Below are 27,889 nucleotides of genomic sequence, written 5' to 3'. Positions count from 1 at the left end.
TTCAAAACCTTTTCTAACTGCTCAGAAACACAATAAGCCACAGACCACCAATGCATGCACAATTGTTACCTGAAGATTTATTTTATCCTAGTGAAAACCTTTATTTATAGATGTTCTAAGTTCAGAAATTGGTGGTAAAGCAGAAACAAGCTGGAACATGGGATTGCTTCTTAAAAGGAAAAGTCTAAAATCAGAAAGAATGATGTGAGTACCCAAAAGCAACCAGTGAAAACAATGAAGAGTGCTATGGAAACATGGGACAGAAGCAGATAGAGTACAATTAAGCAATTTGTCATTGTCTTTTGTCTGGAGAGCACAAAGAGTGAGGTGAGTTCAGAAAACTAAGTTAAGAAAACTGATAGAAAGAAACAGCACAATGTTGCGAACTCTCTCTGAGGCAAAGCCTTTCTGGTCCTGAGTTATCTCTGCCTGGGTGAGCAAAGTATATTTCTCTGTTTCTCAAATCTCCCACATATACAGTATTTGCTGGTGTATAAGACTACATTTCCCCCCTGAAAAACATGCCTCCAAGTAGGGGGGTCGTCCTATACGCCGGGTGTACTTCAGTTGGGATAGACATAGCTGCCCATAGTGGCCCATAGTAGTGTAATGTAATGTAACAAACTATATTTTGAGTGGAAATGTTGGGGGGTCGTCTTATACGCCCAGTCGTCTTATATGCTGGCAAATACGGTACTTTTGCATACTTGTACTTACCTACGTTTCTGTACATTCATAATTTGTCTTAAATCGCCTACACATTACACATGTAAGCTTCCAGCTGTATACAGTTTAATGTAACATATGTAAAAAAAAAAAAGAATAGATTTAGCCTGGTTCTCACATTCCTATAGAATATCCAATTGTATCTTCTGTACATATATCCATGTGTTCTTAAAAAGAAGCACGTAAGCATGGTTGCTACATATGCTTGGCACAAGTATCAACACATACTTCCACCTGCAAACATACATGCACTTCTATGCACGTATACCACATTTGCTTCTCGCACAATTATCTGCACTCACAGCTCTCTTGGTGCATTGAGACTGCCCTCCCCTTTCCCTCCTACACAATCTTCAAAGAATTCCTACTAGTAAGTCTTGGGAGTGTGTCAGGTTCTTATAGACACTGAGGGGAAGAGACCAAGACAGAAACCAAACTGTGAAGAGCTCTCTGGGGAAGCAGTACTTATAGGTCTAGAGAAAAGGCAGATGTTACACCGGTCTAGGCAGTGGGTGTCCAGCCCACAGAGTATCCTTTCCTGGAGCTAGTCTCTTGGTACAGCACCGGCCATGGAGGGAGAGTAGAGGGTCCCTAGGTTTTTAGAGAAAATGAGAGCTTCAGTCCAATGCCAAATCCGAGTCATTTGATGCCCTATCATCATCCGTTGGTTGAACAGCATCCTCTATTGAGGTTAGATCAAGAGCGGTCAGATTGCCTTCTGGAGTTACGCTCATTGGCTGGATGACTCGCTGTCTGGAATGGGAAAAAGGGAAAATGAGATTATTGGAGGAGGGCTGTTCCCAGCTGACAGGTCCCAATTATAGATGCTTCTTTGTTTGCTTTTTAATAGAAGCATGTTTAGATTGCAATGCTATTATAAGCACAGAAGATTCAGGAAGTGACTGCTATAAAAATCACACCCTGTCAATTGAGCAGAACAATAAATGTCTCTGGAATTCATAGTTATACAAAGGGAAAGCAGGGCTGAGTGGAAATCCTGTTACTATAATGTTCAGACTAGCATTTCTATCTTTCTGATACATGCTGGAAACATATGCAAAAGAAATTCCGTCTAAACATCTGGAAGAAGAGTTGGTTCTTATATGCCACTTTTCCCTCCCCAAAGGAGTCTCAAAGCAGCTTACGTTCACCTTCCCTTTCCTCTCCCCACAACAGACACCCTGTGAGGCAGGTGAGGCTGAGAGAGCGCTGATATCACTACTTGGTCAGACCACAGCTTTATCAGTGCTGTGGTGAGCCCAAGGTCACCCAGCTGGTTTCATGTGGCGGAGGCGCGGGGAATCAAACCCAGCTCGCCAGATTAGAAGTCCGCACTCCTAACCACTACACCAAGCTGGCTCTCTTGTTCCTGACAGAGCAGTTTCTCAGTGGAACAGGCTTCCTTGTGAGGTGGTGGGTTCTCCATCTTTGGAGATTTTTAAACAGAATCTGGATAGCCATCTGATGGAGAGGCTGATTCTGGAAGGTTCAAGGGGGTGGCAGGTTACAGTGCATAAGCGATACGGTTGTGAGTGTCCTGCAGGAAGTTGGACTAGATGACTCAGGAGGCCCCTTCCAACTCTGATTCTATATGGCAGCTCTGCTGCCCTTTAATCTATGTCCACCAACATATCTTTTATTTATTACTCATTCCTTAGTGGTAAAGCACAGCAAGCAGACGTTAGCCCTAGATTTCCTGTCTTTATTTCAGTTATGCATTCTCCGGTCAGCAAAGGTCCCAAAGAAGTTACTAGGAGCTGAGAGGAAAGTCCTATTTATTTATCAGCCTCTCCAAGTCTATCCAATGAGTTTATTTTCCAGCACAGATTGCCATCATTTATGGCACTGAGCTTGAACTCTTCCCCATCCTGTCTCCAAATGTTAGGGGACTTTGATTTGGTCTTGAGAATGTCTGTCACTTCCAGCTCTTATGGCTGCAGAAGAGAGCTTGATGATGATAGTGAGTGCTGCTCCTTTTTTCCAGCCCAGTCATTCTGGCTGAGTGCAGTCTGGGACATTAAGGGACTAAGATGCCTGTACTCAATGTTCATTTACCTTCTAGTCTCCTTTGTCAACCATGCTGCAGCCTCTTTGTCTTCTAATGCAAATATTCTAAATGTCAAATATGCAAAACTTCAAATCTCTCTTATGGTACCTGGACAGTTTGTCAAACATGTTCACCAGTTTCATTGCTTCATACTCCTTCTGCTCTTCTGTCATCCCCTCCATTGGGTTGGGAAGCTTCTCTTCCACACGTCCAGTTATTGGGTTAATACTGAACAAGTATGCCAAACACAAAACACACACAGGAAGGTGAGGATAAAGACAGAAGAAATGTCAGTATAGTGATCCTGAGACTCTACACTCCAACGCTTTTATGTGTATTTCATTAAATAAAAACAGCATTCCTACCAAAATCCTGCTGAACAGGTAAAGCCCCCAAAGGAGCCAGGTCCTCACAAAACCATGCATTATGGTCCCAAGAATCCACAAAAGTAATCAGAAGAAGAGATAACAGATAGATGATACTAGATAAAGGTATGTGCCAAAAGAAGCAAAGGAAACAGTAATGCGTGGAGAAAGTTTCCAATTGTAGCTGTGATGCTCTGCAATAGAAGAGCTACAGTTGAGTTCAGGAACATCTTGGAAATTAACAAGATTGTCAGAGTATAAGCTTCTCCCTTCATCAGATTGGTCTCTTAAGGTTCTACTGGACTCCAGTCTAGGAGCCATGCCTGTATAAGCTGTAAATATAAGTGGGCTCATACCTGGCCTTTGCTTCCTTGTACTCCTCTGTATCAGTATCTTCATCCTCAGAGTATTCACCATCTGCCCGGCCACCAGCCATGAGACCTCGTGCTGCCAGAAGCCCAGCAGCATTCCCATACCCCGTGTATTTCACAAACCGGGCCACTGTTGAAGCAATAAAAATGAATGGGTAACATTCTTCTCCTTGCATTAGGAATCCACCCTACAGAAAACCTGTAGGACTAAAGAAAGTTGTTGAATATAGTAGTAATGGCCAAGCTCTTATGCTCTATCAATTTGTAAACTTTTATTTCCTTCCCTTTTTTAGCTGGAATTTTTCTTTCGTTGAAAATACCCCAGCCAATGCTCAGCACTTTAATTCATCACATACCCAGTCAATGTTATTTTGCCCTTGGAATGCTGGATTTAACTTGGCTCTTAACTCTACCTTCAAATCTATATGTTTCATCTCTGCCGACCATTAAACATCTCATCAAGATTATCATATCCACCCAGCTCCACATCTAAACATTATCTAAACAACTGACATAACATTACAGGACAACTCATGCCAGGAAAACAAGAAAAATGCTGAAGACTCACCACTCTCCTTGCAGAGAACAAAGAGGAACTCTGCTGCACAGTGCTTCACATCAGTGTCAATGTGAGTCATGAGGCGCACAAGCTTATTTCTCAGCAAATTCCCCACCTCAGGTCTATTTTTCACATCACGCAGTGGAGGTAGCACCTGCAAACACATGAAAAGGTAAGGTTTGTGTTAACAGGCTCTCCAGTTAAAGTAGTGTTCGTGAGGCCCTACAAGCATCGAACCAAATTATCAGTCAACTAAAACTTCACCTACAGAAATTGCCTGGAGGCATTTGCCATCTTAAAAAGCTCTTTTGGAGATGAAAATAGCTTCACAAACACTGTGAGCATGAGGAGAGATTCATGTCAGTTGCTAGTTATCATGCTCCCAAAACGATCAATAAGAGGGCAAAGAACTTTTACAACCATAGCCCATAAATGCTCTATTTGCAGAGAATGGGATTTTCCAAGTTAGAACCTATCATATTTTGAGCATGAGGGAAAAAACAGCATATCATGCATACTTTAAAGCAAATGACTCACTTGGCATCCAAATCAGCCATTTTCACCAGGGATCAGGTATAATTTCAGGAGATCTCCAAGTTCTACCTGGAAGGTGGCAACCCTACTCACAGGGTTGTAAGGAAGAAGCTGGAGTTGGGGAAAGTGATATACTTTGGGTAACCATTGGGGGGGGGGGAAGCAAAGGATAATGATCCAAAACCAATAAATATGAAGCAACCCTAACGAGTGTTTTGCTAAGTGTTAATCTCAACCCAATCCACATATTCTAATTGGTTCTGTGAATCTACCTCACTCCAGATCCTCTAGATCACTGCAGTGGGCTCAGCATCTTCATTGCAGCAATACAGAAGACAGTACTGAGGGTTGATGATGTTAACCAAGCCAGGGCCTTGCTCTCTGTGTAAGTGGAAGGAAGTGACAAGCTGCTCTGCTGTGAGCACGTGCACAGTGACTGAGGCCCCAGGAACCTTCAGGACAGGGCAGAGAAAGGATTTCAGAGGTCAGGCAAAGCCACCGTTTTCCTAATCCCTGTAGTTGCTGACTGTCCAGTTTACACTAGTCTCCATTACAAAGAAGTTCACTGCACCAGTCAGACTACAAACTACTAAGATGGCGAAGAATAAGAAATGAGTATGCACTGCTGAACTAATGCTGTGTCATGTACTGAATATCATGAGAAAGTGTTTAATATACAATGTGTGTGTTATTGTGGCAAAATCTATCATAACTGAATTGAGTAGCCTCAGAGTTCAGAAAAATCAAAGTGGTTGTACACACCAAGGACCTTCACTCTGTTCACTGGCTATGCTTCAAGAACTTCACCTTTCCCACCACATGCTGCATGAAGACTATGTGTGTAAGCATAAGCAGCATCTAGAAGATGGGATGGCTGAGACAGAAGATGTCTCTCTCAAGACACAAGAACTAGTCCCATACTTTAAAGGACATGTCCTACCATATCATGAAAGGAACTAAGAGTAACAATATTGTGCATGTGATATTTTGTGCACACTATTCATGCAATAATAGCAATGGTTTGAAACGCCCAGGACAGAGTTTTCACAACATCTCCAATCTCCATGTCTAGACTTCTAGAACAGGGCCAGATAGATTCAAGTGGGTAGCCATGTTGGTCTGAAGCAGCAGTGGTACCATTAAGACCAACAAAGTTCTATTCAAGGTATGAGCTTTCGTGTGCATGCATACTTCCTCAGATATAATGTCATGGAATTAAGTCATCCGTTTATACTTATGAGCAAAATGTGAGGGTAAATTAACATACACCATAATGGAAATGGTTTAATAGATTCCAGAGTTAAATACGGGGGGGGGGGGGGAAGCAATTCGGATTTGTTTGTATCTTGCTGAACAGGGGAAGGTTTACTTCATAGCTTGCTGTTTCAAAGGATGTTTCATTTCTGGGGTCCTACCTGAACCAAATACAGTACCTTAGCTTTCAGGAACTTCCTTGTCTGCCGGTGAGCCCGGGCACTCTCAGTCAGCAAATTCAGCACAGGAGTCAGACTCTCCTTAAGCTTGTGACCCTGTGGAAATCCCACAAGAACCAGGAGTTCATAATAACACCCATATTATGTTTCCCTCTATGAAAATATTCATGGCTGTAGAGGTCTTTATGGAAAGTACCAAGTATGCCAACTGTCATTCTCTGAAAGTTCGGGTAACTATAGAGCACCACATACAAAAGCTTCAGGTCATTACCTTCACGTGACAGAACTATACATTATGCAAAGCACACGACTGGTACCCAAAAATCACAGCCCATGTAAGACTCCCCTCTGTCACAAACGATAAAACCTACTTTTTGTATTGTCCCACCACTATACTGAGCACTGCCTGCTGCCCTCCTCGCCTCTAGCAGCCTGTTGAGATGGAGTAGAGGTGAGAAGTTGCTTAACCTAACATTGGCAAGACATGAGTTATAAATTGTACTACACATTATAGGTGAAGGAACTCAACATGGGGTTGCCATTTTTGGCACTAGTGCTATGTTTATTTTAATATGCTGCTTCTCTTTCAATACATGAAGGTATGCTCTTTCTTAGAGCCTCTTGTGGCGCAGAGTGGTAAGGCAGCTGTCTGAAAGCTCTGCCCATGAGGTTGGGAGTTCAATCCCAGCAGCCGGCTCAAGGTCGACTCAGCCTTCCATCCTTCCGAGGTCGGTAAAATGAGTACCCAGCTTGCTGGGGGGTAAACGGTAATGACTGGGGAAGGCACTGGCAAACCACCCCGTATTGAGTCTGACCCCAAGGGTCAGACATGACTCGGTGCTTGCACAGGGGAAACCTTTACCTTTTATGCTCTTTCTGCTACATGTCCTATCAGCTTATTGTAAACACTGAAAAACACCAAGTGTATGAGAGCAGGTCTCGTGTATTACAGAGAAACAACCAAAAAAGCTAGAAAAAACAAGTAATTTGCATTTCTGTTTTGCCTAGTTTGATAGTAATTTATCAGGTGAGACTCCCCTATTTCACCTGGCATGATCTACCTCAAGATCACCTGGATCATGACATACAAATTTCTACTTTTATATGAACTAGCCCTGGGAAACTTGATTAATCAGAAAGTCACTTGTCGCTACTCTCCTAATCAAACCCCCTTCGGAACCACCCCTCTCTCCTGGTAATGTCTTCTACAATTCCTGCAGGGAAACAAATCGCTAGGAACTTATTTGGCTATGGGAACACCCTGGAAGCCTGTGTATTGTACAGCCAAACAGCTGAAAAAAGAGTGAACTGTTCATTATTAATGTTTCTTATTTCACCATAATAAATTATTATTATCTTTTAACAGCACTTCATCATCACTGTTAAAATAACAGCCTAAAGGCTTAGTGGGCAGAGAGTGGGTGTGGCCTGTTTGAGGCAGGGCCCAATCAGGACGCACGAAGGCCAAGCCCACTCAGGACTGTGGGCCCAATTAGTGGGCCCACAGTCCTGGCAGGCTCACCTTTCCACCCTCTGCCGGCATTGCTGGCAGTTTGCCCCTGGACACTACCCAGGACACATGTAAGTGCCCTGGGGTTGAGGGCCTCCATTCCCGTTGGGCTTTGAAGCCGGTGGGGAGGGCTTTCCCTTCCCTGTTGGCTCGGGAAGCGTCCCTCTCCCCCTGCTTCCCTGCCATTTTAAAATAGCACTGCAGCCAGGAGCTGCCTCCAGGCCACAGCACCATTTTAAAGCAACGGGAAGGGTCAGGGGACAGGAGGGAGACCTCCCTCCTGCCCCCCACCTTCTCTGTCACTTTAAAATGGCACTGCAGCCTGGAGCCGGCTTTCTTTTTTCCTGTCTGTCTTTCTTTTTCTCTTTCTGTCTCTCCTTCTGCTGCTCTTTCTCTCTTTGTCTGTCTTTCTTTCCCTCTACCTTTCTTTCTGACATGCTTTCTGCCTTCCTGTAATTCTTTCTGTCTCTCTGTTCCTCCCCCCCCCCACTACCCTGCTAGTGCCCACTGCATTCCTGATTGCAGCGGGCTTTTTTACTAGTTAACTTTATAACAGCTTTATAACAGCTTAGGAAGGCCCTCCTGCTTCTTTCACTTTACAGAATATCCAGAACATAAATGTTTAGGAAAGTATTTTTCCAAAGGGATTAGACCAGCTGAGGGGAACTATAATGTGGACCACCTGATGAAGATACTTTTATAAAGGAACAGGATAATAGTACATTGCTATGTTTCCTGTAGGCATCACCTTACTGTTAATGCATCCTACTTTTGCAGTCCAGTTTCTGCATTTTGGCATGTCATGCCTTACACAGAGTTTTGTTTGCCTTTTTTCTAGTTTTAATCCTAGTCAAATAGCATGTTTTATTTGATGTCTCATACTATCTGACTGAATTCTTTTCTATTCCTCTCTTACTGCATTGTCTTCTACCTTTGTAAACCATTTCTAGCATTATGTCTTGGATGGTTTTTTGCTTGCTTGCTTACTGAATATATTAGGCTGTCTGACTGAATTGTTCTCTGTTATTTTATACTCTGCCATGAGTGTCAGTGAAAAAGGCAAAATGTAAAGGAAGTGAAATAAAATAAAATGTATATCTTGCCTTTTTGCCAAGTCAGAGACACCAAAGCAGCTAACAGTAAAAAACATTATAAAAGTACATCTAGTTAAAATTGAAGTTAAAATATGTCTATAAAACAAAAGGGCAGCAGTTAAAGCTTAAGGAATGCAGTAGGATCACTGAGGGAACACCAGACATGACAACACAAAAATCTTCATTTACTCACAAAAAACAGTGATAGAACAGGTCAAACAAATATCTCTGGGGAGGGAGTATCATTTATCTATTTGTTTGTTTATTTTATTTCTATACCGCCCTTCCATATGGCTCATAATTTTGGCACCACAACTAAGAAGGACTTCTTTTGAGTCGCCACTCATCTAACTATAGCTAAATGCTCATCTGTGAATCTACAGTATTTGCTGGCGTATAAGGCTACTTTTCCCCCCTGAAAAACATGCCTCCAAGTGGGGGGGTCGTCCTATATGCCGGGTGCACTTCAGTTGGGATAGGCCCATAGTGGCCTCCCGATGCCCGCCCACCTCATTCTACATTCCATCCAGTATTGCGCGGTATCCAGCACGGCCGCGGCAGGTCATCAGCGTGGCTGCGGCAAGCATCAGCAGCGAGACGGGGGTGCCAGCCTTTTCGGCGTGACCGGCCTGTTCTGCTCTGCGGGAAGCAGCGGCGCTTCAGCCCGCCCCTTGTCTACGCAGAGCTTGCACTTGCGCACTAGTGCCGGTCACAGGGAGATGCAGGGGCGGGCCAGAGGCGCTGCAGTCGCACTGCGGCTGTACAATGGTGACAATGACAGGTACTGTAATGTAATGTAACAAATTCTATATTTTGATTGGAAATGTTGGGGGGTCGTCTTATATGCCCAGTCGTCTTATACGCCGGCAAATACGGGTAAGTCATATTTTACATTTCTATCAGTCACTAAGTCAGTTTCAAGTCAGTCATCAAAAATTAATGAAGCAAATAAGTTTTAAGCCGCCAATCATGGATTGTCCACCATCCAACCAATTGCCTTGTCTCCAATCAATAACATCTCTTTCATCCCAGTGATATTTTACATCCCAAGTCCTTCTGTCCTCGTCTCTCCCCTATGATGCCAATCACTGTTCTAATAGCCTCTGTCCAAAGCAAAGGCTAAAATCAGATTGTCCAGGCATAGGGATTAATGCGCAGACCTGTCCTTCAGAAAAGCACAGAAAGCATCTCCAAGGTAACGGTGGAGGTGGAGTAACAAGCAAGAGTGAAAGCCATCCTTTTCACCCACCCTGTCAAGACGTCGGTCAAGGAACTCCAGCAGAACATTAACAGCATCCATGTTGACTCCCATGTATTCAAGTGAACCTGGCTGCACTTTGGGTAGCAGCAGGACATCCAGACACTTGAGAGGCAGATTGCCCAAGAGGTTCACCGTGTGGCTGCACATGCATCAAAAACCAAAATAGAGATGTAGCAATTTACACTATCAAGAAAGTAATACTGTTAATTAAATCCATCAAGTATCCAAAAGAAATTTCTCAACTCTAGTAACTTGAGAGCACACTTCCCCATTTCTGGTCTTTTCATGGAGGTTTAAAGCCCTTTCAGCTGAATTACTTATGCATTACATCAGACCTGGGCTGTGTCCACATGGCGAGAGTTATATATTGCTCTAATTGTTGGTGCAAACGCAGAGGCAAATGCATCAGCAACAAAGCTTTTACATGGGAGTTGTCATCATCCTTTCATGCCATGAGTCTTTCGGGACCACTATTTTTCTCCATCATGTTACTAGAGGATTTTTTGAAGGATTAAAAAAATTCTATAAAGCCTTTGGGAAAACCCCAGTGGAAAGCTTGGAAAAATGGCAGAAAAGGGGCTGTCAGCAGGCAAATGCTGCTGATATGTGCAGGACCTTTGAAAAGGTGCACTTTCCTGCCCAGATGGCATAATACATTTGGACATTGTTTTTTTTCCTAAAAGCAGATTTGGAAAAAAAGTGTGCTGAAAATTGGGAGATCCTAGAAATAGCATGATGCTGTGAGAATGCAAAAAAAAAAAAATCATTCCAGCCTGGAAGCAATGGTGAGGAAAACATGTGAAAACAACCTCGAACATTCTACATCAGTTGCAAGGCCTCGGGACCAATGCTAATGTTAAGGACATCTCAGCAATGCTACTATCTATTCTAAGTAAGGAGCACAGTACGATCCCAATATTTCATTAGAACAATGGTCTTCACCTGTGAAATTCTTCTGTTCGATCCTCACCATCTGCTGAAATCATCAGGCAATGACGGAGGAGGGCACTCAGATGTCTGTACAGAGCAGCATCTTCCTGCCCCAAAACAGAAAGGAAAAGCCTAATTATGAGAGGGGGACATGTGTCTCTTTTGCAGTCTTCAACAAACCACTCTTACTGTTCTTTAAACAAAACATGCTTCTAGATACTTGTAACAAGATAAAAGTGCAAACTAAGAATCAGTATGGTGTTCACATCTGGGAACTCCCTAGATGTTCAGCTCTCACATCACTTGCCCTGTCGGGCACTTTACACCATCTTCCTCACAGATCTGCTTCAGTTCTCCATCATAATGAAGCATTCATTCAGAAAGTGAGATAGACCAGAGAGTTTCTTATGCCATCTAGTTAATACAAACCCTGGGTGATGCTTTGCCTTAATTATTGCTGAACATAAATTTAACAGCAAGCTCACTCTCTTTTTTCCCCTCTGAACCCTGTGTGCAACGACAGCAATGATTTTTGCCAGTTCCTTCTCACAAGAGCAGCATTTCTGGGGGGAATTTCAGGTTGCACTAGAAGGGAAAGGTAGGAAATTCTATGAACTGAATTTAGACAGGCTCCAAATGAAAATGCAGAAGCACTAAGGTGGCTTAACAGAGGCAAGTTCTTATGGAATGAATACATGTGGTTTGAAACATGGAGGCGGGAAGTATTTGCACAACTCTGCAAATGGTGTCCTGGTCAGAAATCTAAATACAAGTAGCTATAGGCCTAAGCAGCACACACAGCTTACTCTCAGTTTTCAGTGAATTTGAGTCAGTATGGATTTAATGCGAATGTTGTGCATCTCCTCCTCTTCTTCCTTTTTTCTCCTAGGAATCATATGTTCTCTGATGCAAAGGAAAAAATCCAGGTTGTGTTGTAGCACCAAAATTTTTTTTGGCGGGGGGAGGGAGTGGGGGGCATTAATCTCCTAATTGGTCAATTACTTGATAGGTGAATTTTTTGAAAAATGAAGGGAAAGTCTTCAGTATGTATCCACTTTCTGACTTTAGTGGTTCTCCATCCCCTGCATTGGTGTAAAATCTTTACATATTTTAAATACCTTTATAACATCAGGACTGGTCTAGTGAAATGGCATGGGGATCACTGAGGGAGAAGCCATTGGCAGAGAAAGTTTTGCTGTAAGTAGCATTGCCCTGCACTGATCTTGCAACATGGTTCAACCTTCTGAGTAGCCTTTCAGCAGTTCCAAATCAGTGGTGGTGAGGGGAGGAACAGCAGCCAAGATCAGCAGTGAGTGTAGCAGTGGCCCACAGTGATTCCAGCTCAGCTCTTCACTTTCTCCAGACTTCAGGAGAGGAAAAAAATCTTCCAGAACAAATACAAACCTCCCTCTGATTCTTTGAGAACAATTCTCTTTACACAGTGGGAAATCTGAACAGGAAGGACAGAAAAGTATCCTATTCCCAGAGTTTTATTCCCCTAAATTCTTATAATTAAGGTTGCTTCATTTTAATGGCCCTGCAGCTATGCCTATAATGGCCTACCGTGCAACTGTTTAGTGGCTGAAGCTCTTTATGGCATGGAGATAAAGTGCTGAGAAACATTTCACCTGCTATAGTATGTATGTGTGTGCACATACGTGAATGTTATTAGCTTTATTTCTTCCACTAAGTTCAAGGTGCCACATATAGTCATTTTTCTGCGTTGACATTGTGCAGAGTCTGCAAATCAGTTTGTCGTGTTAGACTCAAGATGTAAAGGTCCCTGGTTCAATCCTGGGATTTGGCAAGTGGAGTATTCTTTGCACTAATTTTTTTCCCTTCAGAATCCTCCGTTTGCACACAAAGAGTGTATTAAACGAGTGAACAGAGTGAATCTTTCCTCCACGCATCTCACAGAAACCTTCACTATCCCCACCCAGCTTTCCCCCTCTTTCTCATTTGCATCCAAAGGGGTAGGGAGGAAGGAGGAAGCTGAAGATCATGCACATGCTCTTTCCTCCCCAGTTAAAACAGGCTGTGGGATCAAAAGCAGAGGGGGATCACATGGGCCTGGAGCACCCTTCTTTTCAAGCCAGTTGAGATTGCAGATGAAAAGGTGGGGACTGGCAAAGAAAGGCCATGAGGTTGCTTGAGGATTCCAGAGTTGAAAAGAGACCAGCTGATTGGAAGAGAAAAGCAGATTAATGGAGGCAGGGAGAGTGCAAGCTCTCTGCAGGGATTGGAGTGATCCAAGTGTTATGATCCACATGCCTTTTCGCTAGACCTAGCCTGATGTAACCCCGCACCCACATTTAAGAGATGGAAAACTGGAACAATGAAGATTGTACACCAATGAAGTATGGAGAAGGGTGGAATGTATAGAATGGAAGGAACTGTTTCAGTGTGGGCAGTGGAGGACTGGCCTCCCAGGGGTGAGAAACAGCGGAGGACTCTGACAGAACCTTTATGCTTTTGACTTTTCTTTGGCTTAATGTGAAAGGGGAAAACACAGAAAGAGCACTCTAATAAATCCATAAAAACTACGAATGGAAAGCAAACAGTGTTCAAGGGAGAAAAATCAATGCAGAATGGGGGGGGGACCAATGCCCTTGCAAAGGGAAAGTGAGACGAAATGCAGAATGAAAAAGAAAACCAATAGGAATGCATGGTGAAACCAAAGGAAAAACACCAATGCATGAGGCAATACTTAATTTTAATTAATTTTTTAAAGATTACAAACCATTTCCGGGTGCCTTACCTCATCTACCTCCCTCTTGCTGGTGTCATAAGTTATATTGAAGAGAACTTTCAGGATCTCCATGGCACGCTCTACCTCCTGCCGAGGTAAGGGCATGACGGGGTTCTCCTCAGCAGCTACCTCATGAGGATCTATCCACTTCACTCCCAGCGTAAGCTCCAACGTATCTGTCATCAAACCAATGCCACGGAGTTCCTGCGCAAACTGCTGTCGGATGTCCACTCTCAATGCCGTCAGCAAGAAGAGAAGTCGCAAGTCAAAAAACTTGATATCATGGGGGAGATTTCTTTCATTGTAAAGTTTGATGCGTTCTGTGAGACCCACAACAAGCCGAGCTTCAAAGGCCAACTCCTGAGCCTCATGGCTGCTGAAGACAATGTTGCACAGACACTTCAGTGCCTCCAGGATTACGTCCAGGTCTGGAATGTCCCGAATCTGTTCTTCCATGTAATCAATCCCAGCATGCCTAGCTAGTGTCTTCAGACTCTCCATGGTTGAGAAAGGGCCAAGGCAGCTTTTGTCCCTGGAGAGGATACGTATGCTTTCCAAGCAAGTGACCTGGCAAGATGGCTGGAGTTCTCGCTCCAAGAACTTGATAAGAAGCTTAGCCAGTTTCTAGGGTTTTTAAAGGGAGACACAAAAAAGGACAGTAAGTATAGCAGTCAAGGAAAAAAGATTCTGCATGAGAAAGGAGTATTAGACTATATCTCTTTATCAATGGATTGCACAGGTTCAGTTAGTTCCAGAGTACCTTAAACCTATCCATACCACTCAACCCCATCTCTTCCTAGATTAGAAGCATTGTGACAACTGATGTGGCACATAAAATACCTCCTCTCACCCTTCATATGCAACAATTTCTCTTAAAGATTTTCACTTGTGCAGAAAAATGCACTTTACTGTTACATCTGAACCGGCAAACTGGAAGACAATATGGTGCAGGGAAGAAAGATTTTTATTTATTTATTCATTTATTATATTTATATATCCCCCTCCCCAGAGGCTTGATTTTGCTTGATTTTGTTCTGTAAAACATAGTGCAATTTCACCAAGATACTGCAAACTTACAGAAGACAATTTTAAAAAATTATTAAAAATGGGGCTTTTAAAGGAAATACTCACTTACAAAGGGAGTGATTAAAATGTGGAATTTGCTGCCAGAGAATATAGTGATGGCCACAACTTTAAAAGGGGATTAGATAGATTCACAGAGGAGAGGTCTCTCAATGGCTACTAGCCAAGATGACTGAGAGAAATCTCCACTTTAAAGGCACTACACCTCTGAATCCTGGGCTAAATCTGCACGGAGATTTTATTCCAATCCCAGGTCGATTCAGTCCCTGCCATCCCTTCAATGAAATTTCCAATTTGATTTTGGGCAATCTAAATTTTCCCTTTGCAACAAGCAGGATTGATCCGATGTGACCTTTCCCCTGTGTTATCCTGCAGTGGGCATAACCCTCGATATTTGAAAAATTGGCATGAGTAAAGGTGCAGATCTCTGCTTCTCCCAAATTAACTAGCTGCCTCAAGCCTCCCAAAGCCCTGATTGGCCAGGGTGTCAGTTAAAAGGCTTCCTTGTTCCCAGGCTGCAAGTTTCCCTTAAAGGGGAAGCCCTAACTTCTCTCCACAAAGGCTCCAGAAACCCTAACTTCTCTCAGCAGAGATTTGCCTCTGGGATTTATTCCCCCCCCCCAGTTCAAGTAAAGAAAGAGCCTCCTGCTGCACTTGGCTCCACCCCCTTCTAAGATTCCCTAATCACACATAGAACACTTTTCTGTTTCAATGGGGGGGGGGAATAGAGGAAGACCAGAGTTCAAATCGATCTGAATTCTGCAGGATCCACGACGGAATAAACAAAGTAAGTGCAGAATCAGCCCCAGAACCAAGAAGCAACAGGCCTTTATGTCCTGTTGTTGGCCATCCAAAGGAACTGACTGGCCACTGTGTGAGACAGGATGCTGGAATAGATAGACCACTAGTATTATCCTGCAGGGCTCTTCTTAGCTGATTTTAGTTAACAGGTTCCGAATATAAACTACTGTCCTCTGTAAGGTTGGTAATTGATTTCTCTCTGGGAAAGAGATACTGGAACATTAGTGGAATAAAAGAGAATGAGAGACAAGATTTCCTCTCTCAAACTGAACACAAGAAAGTCATTGACACAGTTTCTATGCATTAACCTAATGCAGTGTAATTCCCCCCTCCCATATTTTTATCAATCATTTGGATGCCTGCACTTTGACAATGCTTGCAATTCCAAGAAACCTTGCCTAAACACAAATTAAACTGAGTTGGCATCTGAGCATAATGAAAAATATCTGTGTGACCCTGTTTAGGCTGCAGGATATAATGCATTTCCATTTGCAATGGTCACTTAGATATAAAAAGATCAAACACTACCGATTTACAGGACTTGCAGTAGCTCAGTGTAATTGGCTTAGTAACGCTGCCTCTTCAAGGAGAGCTCATGAAGGAGGTGAACTTTTAATTCCTTATTATGGTTGCTCTTCTGAAAAAAGGACTTTCCACATAAATGTAATGTCCAACAAATAATATAATTTCAAGTGGGTAGCCATGTTGGTCAGAAGCAGCAGAACAAATTTAGAGTCCAGTGGCACCTTTAAGACCAACAAAGTTTTATATAACTAATAGGCAGGTGTAGCAACAGTGCCAAGTTACTGGTCCTTGTAGTCTTATTATCATCTATTCTGATTGGGTGCAGCTTTCCAAGGCCTCAGGCTTTCATCCATTTTTAATTGGCAGTTCCAAGTATTAACCATGAGGCCTTCTAAATGAAAAGCCTGTTCTCTGTTGCCAAACTATGGCTTCTTCTCCTAACATTACACTTTGGGATTTTCTATGATAACAATGTATCTTCAATATTCAGGACTATTCATATACATTTAGAATAGTTGCCAAGTTTTCACTGGGAGAAATTAAATTCTGCAATATTTGCTGCAAATCCTGCTCTTCTGCCGTCCTGAGCCTTTTGGCTACTTTTATATGCTGCCAGCTTTGGAGCAAGTAGACAACACAGGGGGATGGGCAAGCAACAAAGCAGGAAGTGCTGCATCTGCATCATTTATTGGTGTCACACAGCTCAGGCAGGCAACACCTCCGGATAAAGACCTGTCCATCCAGATTCATAACCAGATAAACCAACAAAGGCATTTCTTCACAACATACTCTTAGCTGTATTTCTTCTCAACATACACTTAATCAGTGGAACTTATTTCCACGGGATACCGCAGTAGCTACAAGCATAAATGGCTGATAAAAGGATCTGATGAAGGAGCGCTGGTATGTTAGTGGCTATCAGTCATAGAAGTGGGGAAAATCAACATCCATATTTGCAGGTTGAAGCAGTCATTGACAGAAACATATGGAAAAAACTTTCCTACAGAATCTCGGACACAACTGAACAGATGACATCATCATCATTTACGGGTTGTATTCACTGATTATAAAATGTTGGAGATTAACAAGAAGAAACTAAAATTGCCAACATGGTCTGTCTGTGAACTTTTCCAAGGCACCTGGCTGGTCACTCTCGATAGACGGAACGCTGTTGTTGATGGATTATCAGTCTGACCCTTCATCACAATTCTTGAGACTTCCAGGAGCAAATGCAGGGGTCACTGATCAGTAGAATAAATGAAATTAAATAAATCACATTCTGCTATTTGAAATTCAAAGCAGTGTTCAAGGGCTTCCCGAGTGACCTAGTGGGCAGGCACTGTTGTGATCCAGGCCTGCTTAAGAATCAGAATAGTTGTCTTCTGACCAACACGTGCCCTGACAGACCACATGTTTTGCAAGCAGAAGATCCAAGACTGAATCCTTGGCATCCTTAGTTAAAATGAAGACAAAAGAGCAGTTTCCAAAACTCTGGAAAGCTACTGACAGTAGATGCACCAATGGCTTGATCTGGTCAAGACAACTTCTTATGGACAACTACACAGGAACTGAGTGCAACAAGTTCAGGGAGCTCACCTATTCAAGCACGATATGTTTTAAGACACCTGAGACACATAGCCAAATCACACAGATATCATCCATGTGGTAGCTATTTGCACTTGTCATCTCCATGCAGTGGTCAGGCAGTCATGTACAGATGCTTCCAAGAGTAAGTTTATTGAATGTTGCCATCTAAGTCATTATTAATGTATAGTCTGAAATGTGCAAAATGCTTCATTTTGCACATGGCAGCAGCTGCACAATTAGCCCTGGGAAGAGAGCAAACACGTGTGAATAGGTTTGCCAATATGCTTAACACTATTTCACTCCTTTGAATTTGGGAAAGCCTCCTAGGAGGAGACTGTCCAGGGCCCTGTCAATCCAGGTCCACCCTGATTGGCCCTCCCCCTCCAGCTCCCACCCTCCCTCCTTGCCTGCTAGAAGCCTTGTGTCTGCAGCCTCCATTGTCGCCCACGAGGAGAGAGGCAGCGACAGGGCTTTGCAGCCCGCAGGTACACTCCTGCTGGGAGGGAATTTGGAGCCTCCCTGCGGGCTGCAAAGTCCTGTCGCTGCTGGCGGAGGGGGGGTCATTCCACTCCCTTTAGCCCACTTTGCAGGCCAAAGGGAGCCGTGGCCACCCTCTCACGCTCTTCTGCCTGCTGCCCCTTTCAAAGCCTATTTTTAAAACCAGTTAACATATAAAATATTAAGCCCAGGACCATGGACAGCAGAACCAGGGACAGGGAAACAAACACTCAAAAACATGCCATAGTGAAAGAGAGGAATCCTCTCAGCTGCTGAAGTGACCTCCCTTTACCACCATGCTGCTCAGCATGAGCACAAAGAAAGGCAAGAGGCGTGGCACCTCTGCTGTCTCTGCACATGCAATAGCAACAGGTCCTTCAAAAAAAGCAGCCAAAGAAATTGTGATTCTAGGGAAGAAGCTTGTGGACAGCAGGTGAGGTTCCACAATTCGCCCAAGGGTTCTGACCGACGGGTTGAAGGTCACTGGTACATAACACTGTCTCTTCCTTCCCCAATACTTTTCCCATATCTGCTTTCATTTCAGTGAGGTTCCATCTACCTCTCTCAGCCAGTCAGCATGATCTCACAAACCCCAAAATACTCCACTGACAGAATAAGAAATTAACTTGCCTTCCTTTCTTCTCGTTCCTCATCTTCAAAGGTGAAACACTGAGACTTCTGAAGATACAAAAGGAATAAAGTCAGTTGAAGCAAATCAAGAAACAATTTCTCAAGTCTAAACAAACAAATCAACTGTTTTATTTTGAAACCGAACCAGGCAGCATGCAGACCAGAAAAGAGCATTACAAAAGGAAAAGCAATCACTTAAGGGGAAATATTCCATAGAGAAAAGCTTGGATAGTATCATCCTGGGTAGCTCAGAACCCAAGTAACCAGCGGGGCCTTTGAACAAATCTCAGGTTACAAGTTATGCTATTCTGGAGATTGCAGGTTATAACAAAAGACAATTTGGATTGAACTTTTACATTGTTTATAATATGAGGCCCTGAACAAAACAATCTTGATCTGCAGTCCCTCAACTTATTTGTGCCTGAAAAGCCCATTTGAGGCCAACAGAGACTGCCTATGTTAAATTACTTAAGACTGAAGTCATACAATGTCATTGTTGTTATCATGTTAACGTTATTGTTGTTATAATGTTATTGCTGTTATCACCTGTTATCTGTATTTTTTTCTGTTTCCTGTAAACCACCCTGAGCGTTCGGGGAGGGCAGTATATAAATATAATAAATAAATAAATAAAAATACTCAACAGGACATCGTAGAAAAGGAGTCTCTTATTCCAGGTGACTTCAAGATAGAGTGGCTGTGGCTGTCTATTCTGTAACATGTTACTTTGTGAGTAAAGGTACATGCCCCACATCTTGAAAAAGCTATTATATCATGGGGTGGCCGCAGGTTTCTAGAGCTCCTCATTTTATTGGTTTTCATCTTTCAATTTTGGAAGGCAAAGTTTAAGTGTATCGTTCAGTGTATCTATTTCTTCTATGCAAATATTCTCATACATCTGCAGCACAGAAACCTATATTTCAGTCTATCATTCCTAAAACATTGGACTTTGAACAATTTTACCCATTGTAATCACTAGTTAACTATGCCTAACATTATTGTAATGCTCAGTAGTTTTTTATATCATTTCTTTCATTATAAAAACTAATAAACTAGAGAAGAGATTGTCTGATATGTTAGGAAAGCCTGACAAAGATCACAAAAAATCTTGTGCAGAGTTGGAATGTATCACGACAGCATTGTAAGTATTTAATATGAGTGATGCTAAGAGGCCTAGCTACTGCTCCATGGGTGCCCATTTCAGAGATCAGCAACAGATTCATGGTATTTCATAACACTACCAGCACCATCAGTAGTATGAGAAGTCACTTTGTATCCAGCATTGTTGTAGCTACATTCTATCTAAACATCTTCTGTAAATCAAAGCACCAAAATCATTGTTTCCATTAATCTCCTCCCCCTCCTCATCTTCCTATGCTGCACACAATCTAATAATCTTTCTTGTACAGCCAAACTTTTAATATAAGGTTGAGGCATACAGATCAAGTTCAACTTCCTCATTTTCTATGCATTCTTCCCTCCATTTAAATAGTTTGTATCTTTCAAACTAAATCCTCCACTTTCCTCTTCTGTATTGAAATTCACTGTCCTGAAATGACTTTACAATCAGATGAACTTGGGTTAAATACTGACATTTCTTCACAATGAAATGACAGAGCCACTCCAGATGGGCACATTGTTCTAATTTGGAATTGCTATCTTTGGCCATCCAAAGATTCCGAAGTTCAAGGAAAATCCTTTGTAAATGGCAGCTCATGATTTCTGCCTATCCACTTGTCCTGAAGGACTGCTGAACAGAAAACAGAGTACAAAGCCAAAATTAGACCTCTTGCTTTTTAATCTGCCTTCTAAATTGCACAATAAATATAGCACCATGTAAACCATTCCTAATCACCATGACCAGAAAGCTATTTGGTAAATTTACTTTTCATTTACCCACTTATGTACAAGGTAGATTTTCAAAACAGATTTAGGCAAATCACTATTGACAGCTACAGTCACAAAGTACAACTGGTGACCACTCTCTCCTGTGGAAATCCTAGATGGAACAAAAACTTAGTTTCCAACTTTAGAAAGGCTTCCCTAATACTGCCATGAAACATCTATCATTCACAGGGCACACTAACCATACCTTCCTCTCTGAGGATTTTTTGTACCATACTTTCAAAGGTAACTTTGTCCCAAAGTTTCCATGTTCATTTCACGTATCAGATCCACATTTTATTAGGCAGAACAGGCACATTATGCCTAACAGCCTTACCCGCTATAATCTATGGCAGTTTAAGAAAGTCTCATTAGCTTGAACCATAAGAACTAAAGTCTATGTATGTTCTGATTTTACCTCAGAATTATCCATACTAAGTTACCGCATAAATTTTAGCCCTGATTTTACCTGACCTGTCCCCTCTGTGTTGAATAAAATATTTTGTTAATTTTGAATTTAAAAACATCTCAAGTGCCGTTTTCAGTGGTTTACATTAAAAGGCAATCCAGACCTTTCCGTCAGGTTCCTGGACTGAGACAGCAGTAAATATCATACCGAGGCATGGTAGCACAGCCAGAGTTCTTCAGGAAAGAAGAAAACAGACCGCTAGGGCTGCTAAGTCAGAAAGACAAATAGAAATGGAGGGAAAATCTTGCCTTTGTGGGAGAGAAAGGGAAAGCATCATCATATTATCTCACAGGGTTGTTGTGAGGATGAAATGGAAGAGAATGATATAAACAGTGTTGGCTCTCTAGTTGGGAAGGCTCAGAGGGACCCAAGGTTTGAGTTCTTGACACCCTGCACATGCTGCAGAAGGTTCAGATGCATTTTCTAGAGTAGACATTCCATAAACCTACTCTGCCAACACTTTGCCTCAGCTGAGAATGAAGTCAGGCACATCTAATACTCCTCTGCCCAAGCAAATGGTAGTGAGCAGACTGTCAAGGAATCTCATAGATTCCAACAAACCCCATACTTCCCCCAAACCCTTTTTCGTAGAACAGGGAGCTGTTCATCAAAGATCTAAAATATCCCCACCCACCCCACATCCCCATTCAGTGACTTTAGAAATCCTCTTCATGCAGCCAAAGGGTAATATGACACACATTATTGCAAAAGAACACAAAACAGGATATTTCAGTCTGTGCTTGAAGGAGGAATCTGCACATCTGTGCAAAATAAAATACCAGAATAATCATTTATCATTCAGCACTTTACAGTATCTTCTCAATATTGCAGTCCATAAACAGGCCTATCCTTTTCTATGTCTCCACAGAGCAAGTAAGATTTTTCAGTGCCTCAGAAGTGCAGTCAACACCAGCCACCTAAACTGGCTACTACATCTGGTTGCAGACTTAGCCCTGAAGCCCCCACACTGCACAAAGCAGACTTGTCACTCTCCCTTATCAGCTGTTGGTTCATGAAGCATGCAGAGGAGTAGACCCCCATGGGTTTTTCATAATTATATTGAGTCCTAAAGAATAAGTTATCTCCCTCTGCAACCATATCCAAAAATCCACTCTGCCCCATGTTTTCTCAGTCCTCAGCATAAATTCTCCAATATTAGTGACATGTTCCATTCTGAAAGGTGCCCATGAAATAGCTAAAGAACATTCTGGGAAAGATATCAGCCCATTACATTCAGATGGGGAAATATCCCACCAAGTGGTGTGTCTCTTTACAAAGCACGTAGGGCAACAGAACTCTGTTCAAAATTACTTATACGAATACACTGCCCTTCCAAAGAGCTAAGAAATGTGCTCTGTTAATAAATAATAATTTTCAGATACTTAATCTGCCAATGCGTGATTGATTCCTATTGTCAATATTACTACCAGGACTTTTACCAAAGTAAAAATGCAGAGCTGAAGTAGAAGGAGAAGGTTCAGTGCAGATAACCCCAGGTTCAGTTCCCAGCATCTTTAAGTAAACAGGATTCCAATTTGGGACTAAGAAAGACAACTGCACAAGATTTTGGAAAGATAAGGCCAATGGAGCAGACAGCACTGGGATAAATGCATTAATTATTTTATTCTGTAAAAAGCAATTCCATATTCAAATGCAAAATAGATACTACCCACTTTGGTCATGTATAATAATTGCAACTTTGCTTCTTCTCTGCACTGGAAGGTTAGCATACATGTGCAGTTCTAGTCGCAGACCTGGTGCAAATGCTTACAAGTTAGTTTTACAAGCTGACCTCCAGCTTGTAGCTTGATTTTAAGTAGTGAGATATATGTTTTGTGAAAGATTTTGGAGCAACTCTTCACAGTTAATGCTTTGAGCCACTTGTTTGTTCTCAATTGGCTTTCAAATGTTACATCTAAGGCAAATCCCAAGGCTAAGAGATTCTTTAATTATTTTAAATTGCATGTCTCATGGTAGTTCTACACAATATACATCTCTTCTCCCAGCTGTTTGTTAATAGCACACATCTGCCTACTATATACAGTTCTCGCCTCCTGCTGTCTGAAATCTGTTCCTCCTCCCCCCCCCCATTAGTATCTATATCCCCGGAATAACTTACACTGGCCAAAACAGCATGATCTCCCCATTGATCTCATTTTTTAGTAAGCACCAGAAAAAGACCTTCTGCTTCTGTTAGCAAAACATATGGTTGTTTACAAAGGCTGATGATATTTTATTCCAGTAAAGCACTGCCTGACAAAACCTCAGGAGGCAATATCAGGAATAATACCATTACCACCCAACACAGATTCTCCAGCTGATCCTCCACAGTATCATCAGGCAAACAACTCCCAACAAACACTCACCTCTTGGTTGTAAATCTGCAGTACCTTGAGTACAGTATCTTGCTCGCCACGTTCTACAGTCTCTAACACGGTCTGGAGCGCCATTGCTCCACTGAGTGGAGGTGGGCTAGGGTGCTGGAAAGCACAGCAGAAAGCTTAACGGTCTGGCAGGAGAATGGCAGATGTACAGGGACCTTGTTACACAGCTGAGGAGGAAAGGGACAAAAGCAAATGAAATTGCCCACTTCAGTACATCCAAAGCACAGAGCAGATGGATATCCCAGTCAAACCAGCCAGTAGCTCACTTGCTCCCTCACCCTAATCCTCTTCCTCTCTCAGCTTTTCAATGTTTTATAAATGCCTTCCAAGCGAAGCACTTAGCAAGCCTCCCCCCCTCGCCTGCACTTGACAAAGGATTACCACAGAATGCTTGCAGCTCCCTAAAATAGCCTTCCTCCTTCATCGACTGTCCTGATTTCTCTTGCTGTGCAAAAACAATCAGAAGAGTCCCAGGGAAGCAAGAAGGATGCAGACGCAATATAGATGAATGTCTGTCTTGTCACAGTTACATTGGTGATATTCTTTACAGATGTAAAAAATGAGGGGACTAGAGAACCTAACAAAGCTGAGTGTAGAGACTTTAAAAAATGGATTCACATATCAGACCCAAATGTATCAGTAGCTTTGAACTTTGCTATGTCCAAAGATAGATTAGATTAGTTCTATCATCAGGGTACAGGGTATATATGGGTTTTTTTGGTGTTTCATATTATTTTATAATATGTAAAGCGCCATGAGCCAGCATGGCCCAGGCGTGCCGGTCAACAAATACAATAAATGAATGAATTAATACCACCAATCAATAAATAAATGTCCTCCTGTGTCCCTTCGTTTCACTATCAGTGCTTCCTCCTGTAGCACCTTACTAACTGTACCATGCAGGTTAAAAATGCTCACAACAGAAAGATGACATAAGTTTGAGTCCAGCAGCACCATTAAGACCAAAGTTTTATTCACACACCACTGGACCCAAACTTTATTCTGCTGTTTCACATCAACATGGCTACCCACCTGAAGAGAAAGATAGAAACTGTTTCAAGGGTGCAGACATGCTTGCTTCTCTCTAGCACTCAATCTACCATCATATATTTCACAAGATGTGATGACAGCAGCCGTGACATCAAACAAAATCCAAAAAACCTACTATCTAAGCAAGGCCAATTTTTTTTCAAAAATGCTGACAGTATCACAACAGACTTATATCAAAAAGCCAACAATTCATATTTAACAAGCAAATACAATACAGTGATTAGAGTGATAGGTGCAAAACAACTTTTTCTTTTCTGGCACAGTTTCTCACAACATGGCACCATGCCCAGCTTACAGGCCACAACTTCACTGGCTTTTATAAACTTTCAATTGTTGCATGGTATATTTGTAGAAACTTGGCAATATTCTTAAACTTGCAGATAACATTCAAGCTGAGCATGGTGCAGGTCCTGCAGAACTGTTTTAGCTCCGTCAGGGCCCTGATCTCCTCTGGGAGCTCATTCTACCAGGTGGGGGCCAGGCTCTGGCCCTGGTTGAGACTAGGCAGGCTTCTTTAGGACCAGGGATCATTAGCCAGTTGATGGTGGTAGAGCGTAAAGCTCTTTGAGGGGCATAGGCAGGGAGGCGGTCCCTCAGGTACACTGGGCGTATGGCCTTAAAGGTAATTACCAGAATCTTTAGCCTGATCTGGAATTCAACTAGCAACTACTGTAGTTGGTGGAGAATGGGCTAGATGTTGGACCTCCATGGTGTTGTTGTGAGGATCCTGGTTGCTGCGTTTTGGACCAGCCTTTGGAACAACCGCTGCATTTTGGACCAGCCTTTGGATCAAGGCTAAGGGCAGGCCTGCGTACAGTGAGTTACAGAAGTATCTGGGACTTCTATCCTTGAGATCCTGTGAGGTAGAAATCCTCAACCATCACAGAAACAATCGAGTGTTTGAGTTTGATACTTGAAAGATAACAGTGACAGTTCTTTCTGCCACCTCTGAACATCCCTATAGATATCAAGATCAGAAAAACTGTCCCTGTAGATCATCATAAATTATTGTGTTTAATCTTTCCATAATTCTCCCAGTGGAACCCATTGTTCAGAACTTCTTGTGGCGCAGAGTGGTAAGGCAGCAGACATGCAGTCTGAAACTCTGCCCATGAGGCTGGGAGTTCAATCCCAGCAGCTGGCTCAAGGTTGACTCAGCCTTCCATCCTTCCGAGGTCGGTAAAATGAGTACCCAGCTTGCTGGGGGGTAAACGGTAATGACTGGGGAAGGCACTGGCAAACCACCCCGTATTGAGTCTGCCATAAAAATGCTAGAGGGCGTCACCCCAAGGGTCAGACATCACCTGGTGTGTTGCACAGGGGATACCTTTACCCCACTGTTCACATGTAATCTCATTTACTGCACAAGGCTGGGTTTCTATCCAAATATTAAGGACTCAGAGTATAACCCCATGACATCAATGGAAGAATCACACTGATTTCAGTAACTATGAATGTTATCTCTTGGTTTCTACACCACAACTATTAAGCCAACTCAACATTTCAAAAATAACTAACTCCATGCACGGAAGTGGGAAAACAAGCGGTGGTCACAAAATACACAATCACCACCCACTATGATGGAGTGCTTCGAAGTTTGATTTATCTAGCTTGTCCTAAACTGAATCCCCATAATCGCTCTGAGCATGAGTAGGCCAGATTTATACATTAGCACATGGATCATTTGTTTAAAGTATGAATCAAGATTTGGCCCATTCTTACATTATATTTCTTAAGACAAGTTGCAATGGAGTAACATTTGTACTCATAACAAATGTTCGAGACAACCCAATTGCAATGTTATAAATACAGACTGTATATTTAACTATTCTACGTGTTTATTATGCAGTGAAATGCTGGGATAATTGACATGGAAGCAATGCCTTTTGATATGGAGCTAGGCAACATCCTTTGAACATAATTTGAGTCCAAAGGCACCTTTATGACCAACAAAGTTTTACTCTTTTGATTCTTGTTCCATTGTCTGAGGGGAGTGTGCATGCACACAAAAGCTCACACCTTGAATAAAAGTTTGTTGGTGCCTCTGGACTCAAATTTTGTTCTGCTACTTCAGACCAACACGGCTATCCACTGGAATCTATCCTTTGAACATGTCCATGGTTATCATGACTGCTTTCACAACATAGCCTGGTCATGTAGAAGGTTTATCAGCAATAGCTTCCAGCAAAGGAAAGAAAACACTTCAATAAGTGATAGCCTTCTTCTCTGACTAATGCCTCAAATGATTTTGATGGCAACAGACTAATTATTTTGCTGCCACACACAAAATCAATGTAAACAAGCATGAATCTGTATGACTGTAAAGCTGGAAGCAAATGCATTTCCATTAATCCAAACCATTCTTGAGTTGGTATGATTCTTTCAAAATATACCAGAACATCTTGCCTCCCGCCTTGATTTTTTGGTATCAGGTTGCAGGTGACTTATAGCGACTGGGTAGCGTTTTCAAGGCAAGACATGGTCAGAGGTGGTTTGCCATTGCGTGGTTCTGCCTAGCAACCCTACACTTCCCTAGTGATCCCCCACCCATATATTAACCAGGACCGACCCTGATAAGCTTTCGAGATCTGATGCGCTCGAGCTATCCTGGGCCACTGCCGTCCTAATTCTCTTCGGGAAACGCAAGCTAATGAAAACAAGGCCAGCATGCCACCGTTAAGCCTGTCCGGCGTGTGACCTCTTTCTAGCCGTGGCGAAACGGCTGTCTCCCGTGATATCGGGGTTTTCTTTTTAAAAAGCAAAAAATTCTCTTTCTCTCTCTCCCCCCCCCCTTAAATCAGCTCTACTTAGTGCTACTATCCTTGATTAAATTAGAAACATAGAAACCAACCCGATTAGTAAATGAATTAAGCGGAGAGGAGTGGAAATGCTACCTTGTCGCTAAGCGTCGCGGCCTTTTGTGTGCGGGGTTCGGGCAACCTTCCGGTTCTGCTTCCTGCATGCAGCTGCAGCAGCTTCCCTCTGTGGCTCCTTCCCCCAACCCCTCGGACAAGGTTTGCCAGAGCACGCAGCGACTTTGTGGTCGTTCTGCAGGAGCATCCCACTAGCGGGGAAACAGAGGAGGCGGCAAGAAAAATCACAATCTCGGATTGCCTTCCAGGGGGGTTTGGCTGGGAAAGAGCTGCTACCTGGAGTTCCCCGCCCTTTCCACAAAACTCTTACTCCTCTCATAGGAAAGGGTGGGCGCAAAACTCTCCGGAAGTGAAAGATCGTGGCACTGAGAAGATGATCGTCGGCAGTCTTCGCTCGCCTTTGTCTCCTAGACAAGAGGAGGAAGCAGTAAACAAAACGTCTAGCCTAGTAAAGGAAGGCAGGCATTCCCCTGGGTTTTGTTTTCACTGCAGAAGTAGCAGCTACTGGAAACTCCATTATTTGAAC

The 27,889-nt window shown here is 42.7% G+C and overlaps 1 protein-coding gene across 2 annotated transcripts; it reads right to left on the bottom strand.

Annotated features, from left to right (window-relative positions):
- Positions 1 to 57: 57 nt before the first annotated feature.
- On the bottom strand, positions 58 to 27,759 carry RIC8A (RIC8 guanine nucleotide exchange factor A). Of its 2 annotated transcripts, XM_077321225.1 has the most exons (11): positions 27,385 to 27,759; positions 23,423 to 23,607; positions 18,704 to 18,751; positions 13,589 to 14,203; positions 10,843 to 10,937; positions 9,889 to 10,039; positions 6,036 to 6,131; positions 4,078 to 4,222; positions 3,495 to 3,639; positions 2,882 to 3,001; positions 58 to 1,479 (listed from the first exon to the last, which is right to left on the bottom strand). In XM_077321225.1, exons 2-11 carry the CDS (start codon positions 23,504 to 23,506, stop codon positions 1,344 to 1,346), a joined length of 1,635 nt encoding a protein of 544 aa, XP_077177340.1. In that variant the 5' UTR covers positions 23,507 to 23,607; positions 27,385 to 27,759; the 3' UTR covers positions 58 to 1,343. The 2 variants fall into 2 exon arrangements, with proteins under 2 accessions (XP_077177340.1, XP_077177341.1); XM_077321226.1 differs by lacking the exons at positions 18,704 to 18,751; positions 23,423 to 23,607; positions 27,385 to 27,759 and adding an exon at positions 17,585 to 17,809.
- Positions 27,760 to 27,889: the final 130 nt, after the last annotated feature.

The sequence above is a fragment of the Paroedura picta genome, chromosome 2, assembly GCF_049243985.1.
Source record: "Paroedura picta isolate Pp20150507F chromosome 2, Ppicta_v3.0, whole genome shotgun sequence".
Classification (NCBI taxonomy): Eukaryota; Metazoa; Chordata; class Lepidosauria; order Squamata; family Gekkonidae; genus Paroedura; species Paroedura picta.
The sequence above is the reverse complement of the archived record's forward strand: the minus strand, read 5'-3'. Positions and strand labels throughout refer to the sequence as shown.